This window comes from Spermophilus citellus, assembly GCF_964194105.1.
Source record: "Spermophilus citellus genome assembly, chromosome: 11".
Classification (NCBI taxonomy): Eukaryota; Metazoa; Chordata; class Mammalia; order Rodentia; family Sciuridae; genus Spermophilus; species Spermophilus citellus.
This window is the reverse complement of record NC_138192.1, coordinates 133,963,818-133,984,408: the sequence shown is the minus strand read 5'-3', so window position 1 is coordinate 133,984,408 and position 20,591 is coordinate 133,963,818. Positions and strand designations below refer to the sequence as shown.

The 20,591-nt window shown below is 49.8% G+C and overlaps 1 protein-coding gene across 2 annotated transcripts in view; it reads right to left on the bottom strand.

Annotated features, from left to right (window-relative positions):
• Positions 1-15,282, bottom strand: part of RAMP1 (receptor activity modifying protein 1) — a 41,587-nt gene extending 26,305 nt beyond the window's left edge. The window contains exons 1-3 of one of the 2 annotated variants that reach the window (XM_081262354.1): positions 15,125-15,282; positions 6,782-6,832; positions 2,306-2,444 (exon numbers count right to left, since the gene is read on the bottom strand). In XM_081262354.1, coding sequence (XP_081118480.1) covers positions 2,306-2,444; positions 6,782-6,832; positions 15,125-15,176 — 242 coding nt within the window. In that variant the 5' untranslated portion in view covers positions 15,177-15,282. The remainder of the gene's footprint in view (positions 1-2,305; positions 2,445-6,781; positions 6,833-15,124) is intronic. The other variant, XM_081262355.1, reaches the window with a different exon arrangement.
• Between the last annotated feature and the right edge of the window lie 5,309 nt (positions 15,283-20,591).

The window sequence follows — 20,591 nt, the reverse complement described above, 5'->3', positions numbered from 1 at the left end:
TGCCTTCTGCACTTGTAAGTTCCACTAGTTCCACCCAAACTGGCCCCTAAATCCCATTCTCCAATAAAATCGCAGGCTCCTGGAGGAGGGTGTGATTCCAGGGCTGAGGCAGGAAGAGGAAGAGGTCAGCTCAGGACATTTCCTGGTACCAGGAAGAGAGGAAGTGCTCCAAGGAGGCCTGGCTGAAAGGGCACAAAGTCAACGTGAAGGTCCTGAAGTGGCCCAAGCTGGGACCCCTTAAGGGGCCTTTTGATTTCCATGGACCCACCTGGGTAGTCCAGAATAATCTGCCATGTCAGGGTCACCTGACCGACCGGCATCCTTGATTACACTCTGTGGTGTGTGACACGACAGACTCACAGGTCCCAGCATCCAGAGGTGGACATCTCAGAGGGACATCATGATTTGCCACAGGCCCCGGGACTGACAGGGCAGAGCTGACTTGCTGAGGAGCAACTGTGGAGTGGATTTTTGCTGCTTGGTTCCTAAATTGTCTTTATTTTCTTTGCAAATAAAGTAAATTTTGCAATAGCTGTGCCCTCTTTTGTGCCCAGGTATGCACCGCAAGGCTCCAGTGTGGGTGCGCTCTGCTGGCCTGTGTGCGGCTTTTCCCTCTGTGTTCAAGCACCGTCCGAGACCACCTGTGGCAGCCTCTGTGTGCAATGACCTAGCACTGCCACTTCTTACAGGATGATGCTGGCGTCCCCTGCCGTCTCCACGAGGCTCCGGTTTGTAAGCCTGCACAGATCAATGACTGCTGCACACAGCAGGCAGTGTGTGTCTCTCTGGGGCTCCTAGGGGGTCACCCCGGGTAATGATAAATACCATCTTTAACTTAAATACAAAGTACTTGGCTGAGGCAGAAAGCCAACTGGCCAGGAGACAGGCTGTGCTGTTGTTTCTAACCACCTCTCTCCTCTCAGCTTCCAACTCCTAATTCATTCCTCAGCTTAGAAAATGAAACCCAAAGTCTCCAAGGGGCCTGGAGAATGCAGTTTAAGATGAGGTGAGGAGCCCGGCTGCTCTGGCCGCTCTGCGCTGGCGGCAGCACTCTCTATACCTGAGCTCCAGCAGAGGCCTGCAGCGTGCGTCTGCAGCTCTGAGGCCCACGCTGCTCTCCTGTGTCCACCTTGTGCACCCTGACTGCTTTCTTCCCTGCTTCTGAGGTCCAGACTCACTCCAACAGGTGAGAACTGAGTACAGACTCTGCGGGGCTCAGTGAACCCCAGGGGTGAAGGAGACGGCTCTGTCCTTGGACAGCTGGGGGAGGGAAAGACAGGGGCCACTCTGCCTGACTTCATAAGAGAAAGAGGCTGACGGGCTCCATGACAGGGAGAGGCCGGAATCTCAGCTCAGAGGAGCCACACAGCCCCCACCTCCTGGCCTCTGCGGACGGAAGATGCGCCCTGGGTGTTCACCCACTGCTCACTCCAGCCTGTGCCCCCACCCCAGAGGATTGTCAGCTCGGGTGAAGGACTTCCAATCTCCCTGGACTTGCCCGGTGCCCACCAGGAATCCCAGTGTGTCCTGGGTCCTTAGAAACCAACCCCATGTGCTCCTTCTGGATGACACTGGCTCCACCTCCCTTCCACAAAGACTCTCCTGGGCCTCCGCTCTGAGCTTCTGGCCTCAACGGCTGGTCCCCAGCTTCCTGGTTTCTCTCATACCTCAGGGGCTGGAGGAAAGTGTCCATCATCTGAGAGGCCTTGGGAGGCAGCGAGCGAGCGTGTGAGGGCTGGGACGAAGAAGAATCTTTTGGTAGGAGGGCCAGGCCACAAAGAGGAAGAGCTCAGTGAGAGCCGCCCTCTAGTGATGGTCTGACCCAGCCTTCAGGAAAGCTCTGAGCCTGAACAGGATGGTGTCCCAGGGGGTGGGCGGGAAGGACAGACTTGGGCTGATGACAGGGACCGAAGGAACCAGTGGAAGTCCCTGCAACACTCGCTCCTACCACAAGACTCAGTCACTCAGGGCCCAGGCACTGAACCAGGCTCAGCTGTGCCTGGACCCCTGTACTCAGATGGCCACAAGCATCCCCAGCCTGATCTGAACACTGCATCTCCTACTGCCCCAGCACCCGCAGCCTCCCTAGCACCCACAGCCTCTTCCCACCCTCACTGTTCCTGCCCACCCTCCCCCAGTGCCCTCCTTTGTCCTTAATGCCGTCATCCCATATGCTGGGGAGGAACCACTCGCGACTTCTCTCCCAGCCCCTGTGGCCTGTAGAGGAACCTCCCACCAGGTTCTGCAGCAAGAGGGTAGGTACCTGCCCCAGCCACAACTCCAGCACCCGCAGTGCAGGACTCACCGGACGGTCTTGTCCCAGTCGCACCACAGATCCTTCCCGAGGGCCTCCATTTCCTCCTGGAAGCGGGGCAGGCAGCGCTTCTGGATGAGGGCGCTAAAGTTGGCATCCTGGCAGGCGGAGACCAGGATGACCTGGTGCACTGTAACACAGGGAGCCAGGATGTCATGGCCAGCCTCCGGCCTGCCCGCAATAGCCCCTCCCACCACATGCTCACCCCAGGCCACCCGAGCCCGGCCCACCAGTGTGCCCTTGGATGTGGAGTGATCATGCAGAGTGCTCCCTGGAGGGGGTGGCTATGGCTTTCATTGGGTTCTCTCCTCAATTCCTTTGTGTCCCTGCAGAGGCCCTGCCTACTAACAGCATGGCCCCATGATGCCCTCAGTGGCACTTACTGTGCTGGTGACAACTGCCACTTGTCCCAAGAAGGCCACAGTGCTGATGCCAGGCGATGGGTACTGGTGTTTCACACTAGACCATTCCACCCTTAAACCCGTGGAAACTGAGGCAGTGAGAACTCACAGGGACTGGACCCAGGCCTGCTGGCTCATGTGCCACAGCACGGATCTGCAATGCCACCAGGTAGCTCCCCAGGCAGAAGAGGAAGGAGCCAGTCCTGCTCCCTGGAGAGGCCACAGGAGAGCCGACCCTGTCCAGACTGGTGCCTGGGGTCGTGCTGAACTACCCAGCTGAGGCCCTGGACATCCCGTGTCTGCTGTTTGCTGACCGCAGACCACGGGGGCAAACTGAGTGAACTGTGCTTTACCCGCACCTTAGAACATGGCACCCTGTCAAGAGACACTGAATAAAATCAAAACTCACCCGCCTCCCAGAGCTCACCATTGGCTCTGGTGAGCAAGGGGTTTTTCTCTGTGGCCCCCATCTGCCCATCCACCAGGCTGGACATCCATTCTCTTGGCCTCTCTAAGGGGCAGCTGGGTGGGATCCCTGCATTCCCTGTCCGGCATCTGGCTGCTGGAAGGCCGCAGCTGCGAGCTAGAAGGGAGTGCTGATGGGATGGTGAAGCCTGGGCACAGCTGGGTTTGGCGGCAGCTCCCGGGGAGCAGGGCCGAGGGTCTGGAGAGGCCATGTGCCCAGCTGCCTGACAGAAGGGAAGGAGGCCAGCTGGGGAGCTCAGGGCATCCATGTGGGCTGGAAGCCCGCTGGGCACAGTGGTCACAACAGGAAACTGGGAGTGCCATCACTGAAGCCACCCTCACATGCGCTTTGCCTGGCTCCTCGGGGTCTCAGGAGAGGGGTCTGGCAGGGACCAGTGAGCCTGGCCAGTAAAGTGTCACAGTGGCTTTCACAGCAACAAAAAGGAGACCCTGTCTCTGATTAAAAATGAAAACCAACACAAGATGCAAGCCCCACAGAACAGTGTGTGGAGGTGGCGGGAAGCCTGGGTGACCCCGGGCGTGGTCGTGCCAGTCTCTGCTTCGCTGGGACGTCCTCATGGGCATTGAGGTCCAACAGGCCTGGGTGGGGGCAGGACACCCTGGTAGCCTGGTTTCCCTTGGGGGCACTGTTTTAAGGAAGGGTAGGCTGGACAGGTGGGGAGACTGGGTGCCTCAAGAGCAGAGGGCACCCTGGTCAGAAGGAGGGTTGGAGCCGGGAGACTCCAGGGTGGAGCACGGGTGGTACAGACGTCCCAAGGAAAGGCTGGCCTGCACGGCCGAGAAGCTCCTGGAGGAGCTCAGAGGAAAGGCTCCAGTGTCCAGCCCTGGACACCAGGGAGACCTGCCCACTCTCAGCACAAGACCCCCCACCAGAAGGTGGGGTTATGGAAGAAGACTGCCAGGGGGGCCGCTAGCCCCTCACCCCAGGTGGCACCTCCCTACAAAAGCTCAGAGGGCAGAGCAGCCTCTCTCCCGGCTTCTCTGAAAGCCTCTCTACCCACCTAAGCTCAGGCCAGCAGGTATGTCCCCCAGTGTCCGCACCAACACACGGAGCACACCTGGGGACTAGCTGGGCCAGCTGTGAACACACCTCCTATCCTGGGGACTCATGATTATGCCCAGAGTCCGGGCAGACTTGGGGCAGGGGCCGCTTGCCACAGCTGTCCCATCAGGACCCCCTGTGGGCTATAGAGAGGTGAGCACAGGGACAGACAGAGGGCTCAAATAGGGCTCACTGAGGAATTCCATGTCTCCCATCCCATCTCATGCAAGGGTTGAGGCTCCTCCCCATTTGTCCCCCCCCCTGCCTGTGCTGCCACCTAGAACACCTTTCCCTGGTAAACCTTGTGCCCCCATCTGACCTGTCCTCCAGGGCTCCTCTAACTGCCCCCAGTTGCAGGAAGCCACCCTCCCCGTGCCCCAGCCACTTCCTGGGCACTCAGGTGGAGCGTGCAGAGCAGTTTTTCCCTCTGAGAGCCACTTTCACCGCCCTCGCCTCCTACTCCTTTCTGACTCACGCAGACGTCATCCTCCTGGCACCCAGCAGATTGTCAAATGAACCAACAAGTGCCCGCGACAGCCACACCCGGCTGTCAGTGGGTGCTTCGTGGGGCAAAGCCAGGGTGCCAAGTTCAAGGGACAGGCTGGGCACGGGAGGGTCCCAGGTTGCTATGGTCTCCTCTCCTGTTCTGGAAGAGTGGCTGTTGGGACCAGGGAAGGTAAACGTGCCTGGATGATGTGGCCCAGGCAGGGCTCTGGGTGACATGGCAGAAACCAGCATGGGCTGACACTCTCTGTGGAGGACCTGTTTGAGGAATCCTGGTGGTTGCACAAGTGTCCTGCAAAGCCAGTCCCCAGGGGGAGGCGGTGATGCCTCCTCTGTGGGGGAGGGGGTCCCCAGCAGGTAAAGGGAAGGCACATGCTGGGGGACAGGACTGACACTGTCCTCTCAGCCTGGTTGGGATGCATTCTCAGGGGAGTGTCCTCCTTCTGCAATTCTCCCTGTCACAGTGTCCCTCTCTGTCATTTTCAGGTCGTCTCCACTGCTGTCCTCTGGGCTGCAGAGCATGGCCATCTGGCCCCACATCACCCTCTCCTGCAGCCTCCAGGGTGGCACAGCCCGCTCCAGCTCCCACCATGTGTGCAAACCCCACCCTGGTCTGGCTGCAAGGTCAACCCTGCTTCTGCCCTGTCTCCAAGCCATTCTTTGCTTCTCAAGGGTGGGATCTGCAGGGCCCAGCTCCATCCATGCCCCTGCTCTTTGGGAATGGAGACCCCCCCACACACACTGCCCTTTCTTTCCTGTCCTGGGGGAGCCCAGAGCCTTCAACTGGAATGAGGCCTGGGCAGCTACGAAGGCAAATCTGGAAGCAGTTTCAGTTTTCAGGTACCAGGCAACAGCGCTTGGGTTTTTCTTAAAAGTTCCTTTCACTGAAGGGAGGGGCAACATTATGGTTTTAAAGGAGAACAATTTTAAATTAGCTGTTGGGGCTGAATGGGTTCTTTCCTCTTTCTGACTACAAATGTAACCATTCATGATTCACATCCAAAGTCCCTGGTGCTGAGGTTTCCCCAAAGGTGGCCTTCCTCCCCCACAGCACAAGACAGGAAAGTCCTTTAGGTTGTGCATAATTTAGGAAGTGGAGTCTGGCTCTGTCTCTCTGTAGCAGGAAAGTGCTCCTTCAATGAGCACAAATAGCAGCCACACCAACAGGCAGGGGGGATCCCCAAGCACAGCCCAGGAGTGGCAGAGCAGCTGCAATCCCCCACAACTGCCTCAGAACACACGGGAGACATGAGGTGGCAGCTTCAGCATTACAGATCCCCACAGTGGCTCTCAGTCTGTGGCGATCCACGTCTGTACAGGGCCGAGCCTGCAGGAGTTGGGTGAAGCGAGGGTCACTGAGACCCGGATACCTGGAAAGTCATCCTCAGGCTGAGTCATCCCAGGCTCAGAGCCACTGGACACCAGGGGCTGAGGGGGTGAGTAGGTAGGCCACTCCTGCCAAGGAGTCTTGCTTGAAGAACACAGGGCTGCACCCCCCTCTGGCACCAGGCCCTCCAGGGAGCACCTTCTCTCCAGGTTGGTGCAGCCCCAGGCCCACAGCTCCCACTGGAGGCCGTGGTACCCTAAGGCGTCCCTGCCCCTCTCCTAGAGGGCAGGTGTCTCTGCAGTGGGCTGGGCCGCCCGTCTTTTAGAGAAGCTTGTTTGTACACATTTTATAGGCCACAGTGCAGAGGACCAGGTGTGTAATTAATTTATAATAATCAACCTGCTGCCCCAGGAGGAGCAGGTCCAGAGATTTTGCTGGAGGATGCAGGACCCACTGAGCCTGGGGATGACTCTTCCAGGATTAAAGTGCCTAGGGCCCAAAGGGGTTGGTGGAGGGCCCTAGAGCTCCCAGCCCATCTGAGCAGGAAAGTGCCCCCTCCCCCCCCCAAGAGGCTGTTTGTGTGTGTGTATGTGTGCACATGCAATGTGGTGGGTGTGTCTATGGCGTGTGCAGAGGGTTCCTTAGGCCCACGATCTGTCCTCGGTGGCCTCAGGGTCTCTGCACCAGCCCACATCGTAATCACATACCCTGCTGTCCCTCCACCATGTGGCAGCTGGAGTACTCCGGGCCGACGAAACCTGGAATACGTGGGAAGTGCTCAGTCACCCTGGTGCTCCTTGCCAGGCTTCTGCTGTCATGCTTCTTCCACTTGGAATTTAACATCCTCTACAGCAACCCCCCCCCCCAACCTCTGAGCTTCCCTCTCACTGCCTCAGTCTGGTCAGAGCCCTCCCTCTCCAAGAGGGCAGCTGGCCCCGGCCCCCAGGTGTTCTCTTCGGGCAAGAATCTCCTGGGCTGAGACCTTCCACCCACCCTCCAACACACTCTGAGCAGCCTGGGAGGGGCAATGGAGGGAGGAGGGAACAGGCCCTCCTGGGCCCAGGTCCTTTTCTTCCTGTTCTAGTAGCTGCTAGTCCTCAGGATGCCAAGCAGATTCATCTTCTGTCACTTTTTTTAAAAAAAATATTATTTTAGTTGTAGATGGACACAATACCTTTATTTTTAAAATTTCTTATGTGGTGTTGAGGATCAAACCCAGTGCTTCACACATGCGAGGCGAGCGTCTACCACTGAGCCCCAGCCCGTGCCCCTCCTGTCACTGGTTTTGATCCTCTGGTTCCAGCCCACTGTCCCACTGCCACCCTTCCCCACTTAAGTGCCTGCTCTGTGCTGGATGTGGGGTTTCTGTGCACATTTGTTGGCTCTGTGTTATGTCCTTGACCCCCACCCACTCCCGCTGGACTGCACTGGCCCTTCTAAATCCTGTTTGGATTAGCGTGGAGGCCTCTCCTGCTGGCAACCTGGTGACAGCCGCAGCCACACACAAGCCCCGCCCCCTCCTGCTGCCAGCCTTGGTCCTGCCCACAACCACCTCTCACCACATTCTACCCACTCAATAGCTGCTGTTCATCTCTGAATTTGACAAGACAAGAAATAGTCATGTTTAGGGCATAAAACACAAGTTTAACAGACTGTCTACCACAGAGGAACAAGAAAATATAAACCTCAGAAAAAAGACAGAATCCCCCTGGAAGTATTTGAGAACAGAAAATAGAAAAGATGTCAGAATAAACTCCACCAATATTCCTCAAAGCCAGAAGGCCAGTGATCAACCACCAAGTGCCAGCTGTGTGCCAGACTCAGGAATCCCAGGGCTAGGGGATGGCGATCTCAGGCCTCTTCATCCCACAGAGGAGCAGCAGCTGGGAGACAGGGAGTGGCCTGCCCAAGATCACTGGCCCTGAGGGCAGGCACAGGGATGCAGGCAAATGACTTTAATGTGTGCTCTGAATCCTCCAGAAAACCAGAGGTCAGGCTAGGGCAAAGAACCAGGTACTCAGCACAACATACAAAAGGCAGTCAGGGAGACGTCAGACAAACAGGAGACCAAGGACCATAAGGCCCAATATCGTCCCTGACAAAGTTAAATCCCACTACAGAGCAGCTGATGGTACCTCACACTGGTCAGGATGGCTGCTGTGAAAAACAAAAACAAAAAGAAATCCAGAAAATAGCCACTGTTGGACAGGATATGGAGAAACTAGAAGCCTTGTGTGCTGCTGATGGGGATGTCAACAGCTGGCTGTGGTGGAGAACAGTATGGTGGTCCCTCAAAAAATTAAACATAGAACTACCACAAAGCCCAGCAGTCTCACTTCTGGGTAAATACCAGGAAGAACTGAAAGCAGGACACTCCAGTGTCCACTGGCAGACAAACAGTTAAACAAAATGTGGTCTTCCCATACAACAGAATACCATTTGACCTTCAAAAAAGGAAATCCTGACACATGCTACAACATGGATGAATCAAGGACATTACACTAGTGTAATAAGCTAATTGCTGAAGGTCAAATACTGTATGATTCTGCTTGATGAGGTACCAAGTAGCTGAAGGCACAGAGAAGAAAAGGAGAATGGTGGTTGCCAGGGATTGTGGGGGACAGGGAACTACTGTTTAATGGGAACAGTTCCACTTCTGCAAGATGAGAAGAGTTCTGGTGAAGGATGGGTGACTGTGTGACATCAGGAATGGATCTAATACCACTTCACTGTATACTCAAAAATGGCAAGTCTTTGGGATGTGTATACTGGTACAAGTAAATACAAAATGACATTTAAAAAACAATGAGTGGGACAGAGACAGCTACTCTGTAATAAGTCCCATGCAGTTGTGACTGGCAGTGCTTAGTGCATGGGTTCCCCACGTGTCCCCTGCACACAGGGGCACAGCCAAAGGGAAACCAGATTCCAGAGGGAGGAGTCTCAGCATGACTCACAGATCTGGATGAGGAAAGTAAATAGGGTGCAGAGGACCGGAGTCCTCCAATTTAACACAAGGACTGGAACCAACATAGACAAATGCCATCTAGGCCAAAGGAACCCTCAGTACCTGCTGAGCAGTGGTCCTAACCCATGATCTGTTCCCTGACCACAGTGCAATAAACCCAGCAATGATTGCTGGGGTGTGGGGGGATCCCAAAAGCCTGAGCCAATGGGATTTCTAAAAACCCAATACCAAAAAGTCCAGAAACCGCAAACACAGAAATTCCAGAAAATATCCACAATTAGCACAAGACAGACAGACAGACTCAGGGGTTCAGCCAAAATGCCAAGCAAAGGACTGAGCACACTCCCTCCTAGACCAGAAAGCACAGGACGAGGGGAGCAGGGTAAAGCAGAGTAAGTAAACTTAAGAACTTGTTCCTTTGAGGGGAGGAATATTAATGACATTAACCACTGTTCATTCTGATCAAGAAATAACATCAGAATACCAATTTGCAGTACTGGATTAAAAAAACGCATATAGCCACAAAGTAGAGGGAATTAGAAAATAAGGACGTCATCTTGAGAGGCTCCTCAACTTGCAATGGGGCCACATCCTGACGACCTCATCCAAGCTAAAATGACTCCAGGTGGAAAGACACACAACGCTCCTGCCCGTGGAATGGCCTGGCGAAGCCATAAGGCATACGTGATGGTGACAACTGTTCCCACTATTGATCATGAGCTGCCTGAGAGCTGTGCTTGCTGCTGCTGCCCAGCACTGAAGAAGCCGGGGCTGCTCATCTAGACTGGGAAAGGCCCAAATGCAAAATTCGAAGTGTTGTCTAGGAAATGCAGATCACTTTTGCATCATTGTAAAATGGAAAAAATTTAAACCATAAGTCAGGAACCGCCTAGACAATGATATGTTCAATAAAATGGACAAGTTCATAGGCAAGCAAAACATAAAGCAACCTCAATGCATAAGAAGATACAGATATCCTAAGCAGACCTAAGGCCATGAAAGATGGCCATATTCTTTAAATCATCTCTAGATGACTTATTACCTAATGCAGAGTAGATGCCGTGTAAATAATTGTTACACCATACTGATTAGGGAATAATGATGAGAAAAAGCCTGCAAATGTTTGGTACAGATGCAGTTAAAAACATCATGAGGTTAGCTGTGGCAGAAGCAGAGCGAGGATGCGGAGGGCTGTTTATGTGGCGCAGGTTTCACTGGGTGGGCACTGTGGACGTCTGATGCCAATCACCTTGTTGCAGAGCGCTGTCCTGTGCTCTGTAGGGCAGCCTCAAAAGGTTGCTTAGCAGCACCCAGGGCTTCCAGCCTTCCCTGCCATGACACAGTGTAACTACCTGTGCAGTGTGACAGGTGGAAGGTACCAGAAGTTTGGCTCTTTTCCTGTCACTCCCTCCTCCGGCTGCCTAGTCGGCAGCCATTTTCATTCAGCAATGACTCATCATCTGGTAGCAGTGAGACTCACGCCTCACACACCAACCTGGAGCCTTAGTCACCAAATTGCTGTTTAAGGGACTGTGTGTTCTGGGTCTCTTCCCCCACCACTGGGGGCTTTGCTCAGTGAGAACAAGAGCTGCTTTTAATCCTCACAGTACCACAGGCATGATTATGCAAATATGTATCTGGCTGGGTAAATTGCTGACCTCCCCTTTCCAGAATCTGGCTCAGGATAACCCTCCCGACAGTGTGTGTGTGTGTGTGTGTGTGTGTGTGTGTGTGTGTAGGGGACGGGGTCTAGGCCAGCACTGCCCAGGTCAGCTGTACTCCAGTCTCGGAGGGAGGCAGGCAGGCAGGCAGGCAGGCAGCCCCAGGCCATGGCTAGGCTACTCTGCCTCCCTGCCTCACTGGTTTCACAATCTCTCCACCGACTTGCTGACCTGAGAGTCCGGGTGAAGGGGGTTCAGGCTGGCATATGTTGGGGGGCAGTGCCAGTATGGCCTGATGAGGTCTTTGGCAGGTGTGCAGGGGTCAGAGAAGTGGGCTACCCTTTCTAGCTGTGGAGGGTAGGGTAGGGGGAGAGAGGTGCTGTTGGAGCAAAATGAGCAGCCCTGAGATTCCTAATGGGGACTGCACTGACATGATGCTCAGGCTCGCAGGGTCCTGTGTGGTCCTTAATGTGTCTCCCTGGCTCCTGCTCTGGCAAAGTGGCTTAGAAGCTGTGACTTACATGATGGCAAAAGTGACATCTTTTGGATGTCTAAGAAACACTGAAATAAAATCACCGTTAAGAAAAAACCCCTAACCTCTGAAAAAGAAGTTCATTGTGTTAATAAGGTCTTGTTAGGGTCAGTAACCTGAATATGGTTGCTGTGTGGACATGACCTTCACCCAGGGGCAACAGTACCAGCCCTAGTGCATCCTGTCCTGGAGTAGGGAGGGCTGTGACCAGAGCGTCCCTCCAGAGGCTCTTTCTGTGTGTATGTGTGCACATGCAATGTGGTGTGTGTGCCTATGGCGTGTACAGTGTGTGTAGGACACGGGCTGTATGTGTAGTGTGTGGTATATGAGATTGTGAGGTGTGTGATGTGTGCGGTATGTATGTGAGTGAGGTGGTGTATGTGAGATGCGTGTAGATGTGTGTATATGGTGTGGCTGTGTTGTATGGCGAGAGGCATGTGTGTTTTGGCATGTGTGTGCTATGTGTGTTTGGAGGAGGTGAAGGAGACAGTGAGCAGCCCAAGAGCTGCTCTGGATTATGTGCTGGAAACTAGGCAGAGCCCTGTCACCTTCATCCTCTTCACTTGCCACTAAGAGATTGAAGGGCAGGGCTGAGGCACAGCCGGAGTCAGTACAGTGGATGGTCTCCAACAGGTCTCCCCTCCTGCTCTTTCCCTTTGCTAGTCATCTTGGTTGGAATCTCCTTTTTCAGGAGGTCAATCAGAGTCCCTGGTGGGGTAAGAAGCTCTGACAGGGTTCTTCCAGTCCCTCAGGAGTCCCCTGAGCCCTACCATCCACAGGTGCCATTCCTACAAGGGGCAGACACCCAGCTCAAACATGATGGGTTCATGTATACCCCATGGGTTCCATTTAGGGGCTCAAAAGGTGTCAGGAGTGTGATGGAGGTGTTCTCCATGACCTCTAGGTTTGTCTCTGGAAGCCAAATATTTCCAGACAAGAGGAAAAGTTTCACTTTTCCTCATGTGCCAGCAGGAAAGTGACTGTCCATCCTGGGACAATTCTCGTGGCTAGGTCTAGGCCAGGGTTCACTGAGGGCACGGCTCAGAATGCTACATAGAGCCTCAAGAAGAATTGTGCTCTGGGCTGGGTGTGGTGGCACATACCTGTAATCCCCAGTAGCTTGGGAAGCTGAGGCAGGAGGATCTCTAGTTCAAAGCCAGCCTCAGCAACTTAGTAAGGCTTTAAGCAACTCAGTGAGGCCCTGTCTATAAATAAAATAAAAAAAGGGCTGGAGATGTGGTTTAGTGCTTAAAGCACCCCTGAGTTCAATCCCTGGCACCAAAAATAAATACTGTGCTTGGGGCCTCAGGGAGGAGGTGCTGGCAGGCAAGCTCAGGGCTTCACTCCCAGACGCAGCATTTTCATTGAAATTGACACACATGTGGCACCCATGTCACACACTGCCAGATGCCAGTTTTAACTGATCAGAAGTTATGAAATTGGTTCATTATAGGGGGAGAAGGAATCAGAAGAGATTATCCAGTGAGCTCTTTGCCTGCAGTGAGGATTCCACTTGAAACACTTCCCTGTGCCGCTGCATCTTCACCATCCTGGCCTGGACTGACACTATGCATACTGAGTGGCATGCACCCATGGAAGGAAGACAAAACCCCAGGAATTTCTTCCTGCAGCTAACCACACAGTGCTGGTAAACAAACACTGAATTGATCAGCAAGTATGAACCCCGCAGATCTGGATTCTGGGATTAGAACCTTCCAGGTTTAAAGCAGCACCATACCTATTGCTATACATTTCCATGATGTCCCTGTATTTATGTGAAGTTCTATATTTCAACAAATATTCAGCTATTCAAAAGCTCCCCTGGAGTCCTTAGCATGACAGTGCGGAAGGCATGCTTGCTTCCCAGGACTGAGAACTGAGCAGCTTCACTGCGGCAGTGGTGGGCGGCAAACCTAAGTGAATTCTGCAAAAACAGAAGCTTGCAATGCAGTCATCAAAAGAATCATTAAAAAAAAAGTCATTAAAATAATGTCCTTTTTTTTCTGATCAATAAATAGGTTTTTGGTGGTTATACAAGAAATTTAAAAAAATGCATGCAGTGACATATCAGGTTCTTGTATAAAGACAATAGTAGACAGGATTCTCAGAGGAAAAACAACCTATAATGGGACTTTAGTAACTGCAAACAGCAAGTGATCAGGTTGAGTATCTTGCCTGATTGTAGAGCTGTCACAGATAAATTCTTAAACCTGTGGACTAGCATACTTAAAAAAAATTCCATATTGCCATTCTGCATAGCAGACTCAACATCAACATGGAGATCTGGCTGGCACCGAGGCTCAGGAAGAAAACATTGTGTGCTCCGTCATTCTGCTCTTCACAGCTGGTCCCCAAGGACGTCAATTTACTGATAACCTCATGAATTTGTGTTTGTTCTTCCAAAGATATAACATTAGCGAGACCACTCAGAAAATTGTTAGGATTACAGAACTTGGACTTCCCAGCAGAACATGAATCGTTTTCTTGGTAAACAAGGAAGGTCTTTATATGTGACCATGACATGGAGCTTTATTTACACAAGCTTTAGAGGGTGCAGGCTCTGGGCACCATTAAAGAATATTTATTTATTTATTTATGTAAAAAATATTACACAACCCAGCTCTCTGCCTTGCTAACAGAAAAATGTTAGTTTCTTAGGAAACTGAAACAGTAAATTCCATGTCAAATCAAATAGATTCTTAAAACAACAGGAGAGGAGATGATTATAAGATTTTGCTTTTCACATAAATTTGGTCAAGGCACGTTAAGTGGTAAGATTTATCTTCAGATTATATTATGTTGAAGCAGACTCAGATTTCTATACAGATCTGATGCTCCTTGGTAAGATTTACAAATAGAAGCCAGGAATTACACAGCTCCTGGGAAGTCCTGGGTCCCCTCTCCCCACGGTGTCTGAGCAGTCTCCATAGACAGGCCACATTTCCATAAGATGTTTTCCTGGCTATAAAAATGATGCCAATGACCACTCCTTCACCAGTACCAGAATGGAGTGAACATCCTTGTAGCAGGCACTTCTGACCAACACCCAGTTTGAGGAAGGACCACAAGAATCAATAATAATAACTGCAGGAGGCTTCCCAGGGGCACTTGATTCCTCAACCCAAATAATTTAGTTTTCATTAAAAAAAAAAAAGGTGGGTACATCATATACATGAAACAAATCCAATAGCTATAATGGTTCATTTTATGGGAACATCACCAAGGAAGCTGAAATATATAATTTCTTACAGGATTTATTGCAAGTTGCTGTCGCCCCTGGGTTTCAATTGTAATCTGAAAGACAAAAGCCCAGCAAGTTCTGCCATCACACCAATGGTCCCTGCCTCTTTTTGAATTTCTATTCAAGAGCCAAGATAACAAATGTCTTCAAGAAGGAAGAGAGCGGTCCTCATTTCTGCAAAAAAACATCATTTAACAAAGAAGCACCAAGTGCTGTATGTGACAAGAATCAGATTTCCAGTTTCAGTTGATATCCGGGTAAATGGGCTGTCGTTCCAATTCCCGAGTTCGGAACCGCAAGGTGCTTGCTTCTGGAGATGGCCAACGTATTTTGGCCTTGGGAAGCCTGCGCTGGCGCCAACCGGAGCTTGAAGCTCCAGATTGGAGGTGGGGGGCAGTGGACCCTGCATCCTGGGCAACCACCCATCCCTAAAGGTAGGCAGACCCTTGGCATGTAGGGCAAAATTGCCGCGCCTCCGAATCCCTGGCTCCGCCACACCCAAAAGCCGCTCTTCCCCAGCGGACCTGTTTGCCGCATTGCGTCTGCAGCACTGGTACCCGGTGGGCGCGCCGCGTAGAACCCTATAGCCACGGAGCCCATGCCGGAAAGACATGGCCCAGGTTGTGGGCCTCATCGTGCCCTACTCACCAAGGAACAGCCAGAGACAGCACCACGGGAGGCCTCGCAAGCTGGGAGCCATGGTGCGCGGCAAACCAGCCGACCTGCGGATCCCGTTTGCTGCAGACTGCGCCAGCCTGAGAGGCGCGCCACCGCAGGCGGAGGCGGGGGGCGGAGGCGGGGGCGGGAGGACGTTGCGGCTGCGAAGCCCTGCCCACTGCAGCTCCTGGGCTGCTGGGCCAGCACCTGCCGCGCCGGGCCGCCAGGGGACCCTCAGGGTTAGCACGATCAGGCTCCCAGACGGACATCACTAAATGTTAGCACACAAATGCAATTCTTTCACTAGGGAGGGCCTCATAGACTCAAGCATCTTTCCCTCTTCCTTTGCCTGGCTCCTGGCCACTCCTGCTTCTGGGTCTGCGGTAAAAGGCCCGGATTTCATTTCCGCATCTACCTCTTCCCGAGATGCCCACACTGGGAAGCCCCTGGGAACAAAACCAGCCTTGCCTGCCTTTGTGAGGACACAAGGATCATATAAAAAACTGAACAAATGCGGCTGTCTGCAGGATGTAAGAATAGCCCCAGGTCCTGGGACTGGACGGAACTGGGCTCTTTAGATGGTCAGGTGGCCGCTCTGGTGGACTGGCTCCTAGGAGGCTAGGAGGGTATCCTGGCAGGAAGCTACAAGAGCCTCCAACAAAATTCTGACCCTGAACTTAGTGGGGAGGAGTTTCTAAACAGGTGATAGATCTGTATTGGGGCTGCTCACTTTGGCAACTGGAGAACTGGTTATGTTGGCACGTGTGTATATGTGGGCATAAAGGGATGAGAGAAGGGCTGCTGGAGCGACAGAGCTGCTGTGAAACCCAGGGGATGAGCAGATTTCAGAAGGCACAGGCCTGTGCTGCAGGTGGAAACTGGAGTTATCAGCTCAGGGCAGCTGAGTTAGCCTGAGCTTGCAAGGCTTTCCTGGTGTTTGGATTTTACCTTGCAGTAACAGCCTGTTCCAAGAAGTCCTGGTAGTGGAATAGATTTATGTTCATTTTGAGGAATGAACCACTGCCTTTGGAGGGGTACAAACCACTGGCCTGGTACAGTGCCATATCTGTTGTAGCAGAAGCTTCACTCAGTGCGGTGCTCAGCATGAAATATCTCTGGATGGTTAATATTCCTCATATGAAGAGGGGATATAGGGGCTGGGGTTGTGGCTCAGCAGTACAGCACTTGCCTAGCATGTGCAAGGTGCTGGGTTCAATCCTCACAGCAAAAAATAAATAAAATGAAGGTATTGTGTCCAACTACATTACATATATATGAAAATAAAAGGGAACACAGCCAGTGGCAAAGACAACTGCTGCCACCTGCTGGCTATGAGCTCAGAAGTGTCAGTTGCCAGGAAGATGTGGTCATCCATCTTTCTGAACACATGCTGGTAGGACATGGAGAGCTTGCATGCCTTCAACATGGTAGCCTCAAGTGTTCTGTGAGGTGTATGGGTTAGATGATGGGGGAGGGCATTCATTCTCTTGATCTAGCACTTCTTTTTCAACCCCAGGAGGATACACCCTCAAGGGTAGCTTGGTTCCCCATTTATTCATTGAGTCTCTAATATGTGCAAGGCAGTGTTAGGTAAACAGGTCCTGCCCTTCAGTTGGTGACTATAGTGGATGACTTTAAAAACCCTCAAAGGTAACAGGAATTCTATGATGCAGGAACTACAAAAACAAGGGACAAATGCATCAGCTGCAGACTAAGTGTAAAGGAAGATCTTAGACAGCAGTGGGGTATACACATACAGGGGTGAGAGGAAGACACAGGTCTATCAACAATACCCAAACAAAAGAATCATGAAGAAAAGCAAAGGAATATTACAAATTGCTTTTAAATCCAGTAATAAAGAGAAACCCTTAAAAGCAGCCAGAGGGGGAAACAAAACATTATATACTATATGAACACAGATCAGGGTGACAAGCGTTCTCATGAAAAATGCAAACCAGAAAACAAGGGAACATCTTTAAGCGCAGAAAGGAACAAAGCTTCAACTGTTCGACAGTTTTCCATTAGTTGCTGATGCAGAGGAGAAGGCTGACCTAGTGTCCTCACTCTCCATGGGCAACTAAGAGGCCAAACTCCAGCCACCATCAGTCTGAATCAGTGATTCTCAAGCAGTAACACCTTATAAGTTTACAATATAATATAGTTGTTAGAAAAGCATTAGCAAACCAAGCATTATCTTGGAAACACTTAGCTTCATCAAGCATCACATATTCAAATCTCCCAAGGGATTCTTCCTGTTAAAACCAGAATATTGGATACTTGAAAGTAGCTGAGAAGATGTTATATGTCTTCCTATTTCCCCAAAAGATCTCCCCAAATGAGAAACAATTTTCTAAGGAGTGAAAATAAGAAAATTGTGTGCTCACATGGAGAATTTTGGCACTGCAAAATAGCTGAGTAAAAGAGGTTTAGTCACTACCACCAGAGTATAGTTGCACATTCATGCTCTACCCTCAGCCAGCCACACCTTAGTAGAGGGCAAGGGTGGACTGAGACAAAGTTTGGGAGACAGAGAGGGACAAGGGCAGAGAGATTACATTATAACACACTAGAAATGAAAATAGTATTCTAGCACCATCAAGGTGAACAAAAGAAAGTCAACTTTATCTAAAATTACTGCTGAAAACCAGATGAAATTTTACACATATAAACCAGAAGACCCCTGCCCCCAGAGATGCTATCATAAATGTGTAACATAACCACACCAATGGGGACCAGGGATAAGAGACCCAACCTAAGTCAAGGTCAAAAATAACATTTGACTGCGTAATATAGGCTAAAACCAAAAAAGAACTGTTTACAAACACTGTACTCCAGTTAGTAAATCGGTCTCTCATAGGGTTACAATTTAAAAGTTGTAATGTCCATATGTGTATACCAGGAATGGACAAATAAGTAAGTATATTGAGAATAACAGGATCCAGTTTAGTTTTGGTACTAGGGATTCAACCCAGGTCACTTTACCACTGAGCTACATACCCAGTCCTTTTTATTGTATTTTTTTTTTTTTTTTTGAGATGGGGATCTCACTAAATTGTTGCTGAGGCTGGACTTGAATCCTTATGTCTCAGCCTCCCAAGTCACTTGAATTATAGGCATGTGCCACTGTACCTGGCAGTTTTCTCACTATCGGTGAAAGAAGGTAGAAATAAGGAAGGGAATAGAAATTTAAAGCATCAGTATGAACAAATATATATATACCCAATGGACCAAATATAGAAACAAATATAGGTGTGTCTGTGCAAGGCTTAATTTTCTCTCTCTCTCACACACACACACACACACACACACACACTTCTTACCTGTATCAATTGAGCCTGAGACCAACTCCGACAGCAATGAGCACACCTTACTGACAAGATCTTGGTTTCTAAATACCATTCTCCATAAAAGGACAGCTTGTTTAAGTCATTCATTCCCGTGCTGGAGCAGGGAATGTTCAAGATGGGACTAAAATAGTCTGCAGTGCCAGAAAATAAGTACTTGGAAAAGGACAGCATTTTCAAAAGAACACAGAACCCAACCTAAAAATAGCCCCTGTTAGAGCTGCAATGATCTGAGGAGCAAAGTAAGAAATGACAGTATTGTAATGTAACTCACAGAACAAAATAAACATCTATGAGTCCCAACTGCTATAAATAAATAAACAAACAAACAAGGAGGAGGAGGAACAGCTTTTCCTTATAGGAACATTCCACATAATACGTGTAGAATTAACAAGAAACCTGTGAAACCCCTTAACAAACATCACAAGGTAACTATTTCAGGCTAGATCTGTTGATGGATGCTGAAACCAGTGGGCAAAATTTTTTTAGGAAATATATTTGTAAACCTTCAAAGAACTCCCTTAATTACAAAGGAAAGATGATAACTTTAAACACTGGAGAAACTGGCAGAAGCCACTCTAACTTGTTGATCAAGGATAGTATATCCTGCAGAGGATATCCTTGAGTACTCCTATCAAAAATGCATAATCTCAATCTAATCAGGAGAAAACATCAGAAAGGCTCAAGCTAAAGAAGCATTCTGCAAAATAACCAATCAATACGCATCAAATGTCAAGGCCATGAAACTCAAGAAAATGCTGTGGAACTGTCATATGCTGGAGGGGATTTAAAAAAACTCACAATAATCAGATGAAATGTGGGCTACCGGATTGATCCTGGAATAGAAAGAGAAATTCAGGGAGAAAACATGAAACTCAATACTGTCTGTGTTTAATAGTATTGTGTCAATGTTAATTTCCTGGTTTTTGATTATCTTATACTATATAAAATTGTGTTAAGTAAACATTAAAGGAAGCTGGGTGAAAGGCATACATAACCTATCTGCAGCATTTTGGCAACTGTTCTGTAAGCCTAAAATTATTGTCAAATTAAAAAACAGTTGTATACTCAGCACTGAATTAACACTGCTCATGTGCCTATTTCTTAGCAGTTCTTTTAACCACTCCTAATTACTCAGGATGTTGCATGTGCATGTGTGTGAGGAAGAATCCTTTAACTCTGAAACTAATGATAGTTTGTTGAAAGCATTTTAGAGTCAAGCTAGTGACCTTACTGTGAATGTATCTCTAAGTTTTGGATATACATCATATGTTTATGAATACTAATACAGTTACAGTCTGCAAAGTCTTTGTATTATCAAATGAGGGGAAAATGACCCCTAGTTATTTGTTTTTTTCCTAGGAAAATCACCTATCCTGTTTCCTGGCATCCTTTCATTTCAGACATTCACAGAGCATGTAATCTAAGTCTGCTTCATCATGTCTTTCCTGGGGCTTAAATAGTGAGAAAAGGGCACTTTTCCCCTCAGGATTGTTATTTATTTAATTTTGGGTACTGAGGATTGTACTCAGGGGCACTTGACCACTGACCCACATCCCAGCCCTATTTTGTATTTTTTATTTAGAGACAGGGTCTCACTGAGTTGCTTAACACCTTGTTTTTGCTGAGGTTGGCTTTGAGCTTGTGATTCTTCTGCCTCAACCTCCCAAACCTCTGGGATTACAGGTGTGTGCCACTGTGCCTGGCTTCAGGATTGTTATTTTTAAGAACAGAATGATTATACAAATCTAGCTAGAACTGCTGCTGGTAATCTTTGCCCTCATGTGTAGAGAATCTGATACCAATCCAGAAAAAAATCAAAAGCCTCTAGACCCAGCTATACCTGAATTCATTTCTCAAGTTTTCAATTATATAAGTTCATTTTCATTTTTTGTGCTTTGGCTAATGAGTTATGTTTCTACCATTTGTAATCAAGTTATCTCCTGACTTACACACTGATCTATAACCTGCCTTAATACTGAAGCATGTTACAAAGATTCCATAGAAAAAAAGTAAAAATAAATTAAATAAAATGAAGTAATTTAAATCAAAGTGAAGGTATGACCCTAAAAGATGGCAGATGACAGCATTAGCAGCAACAGCACACCTTGACT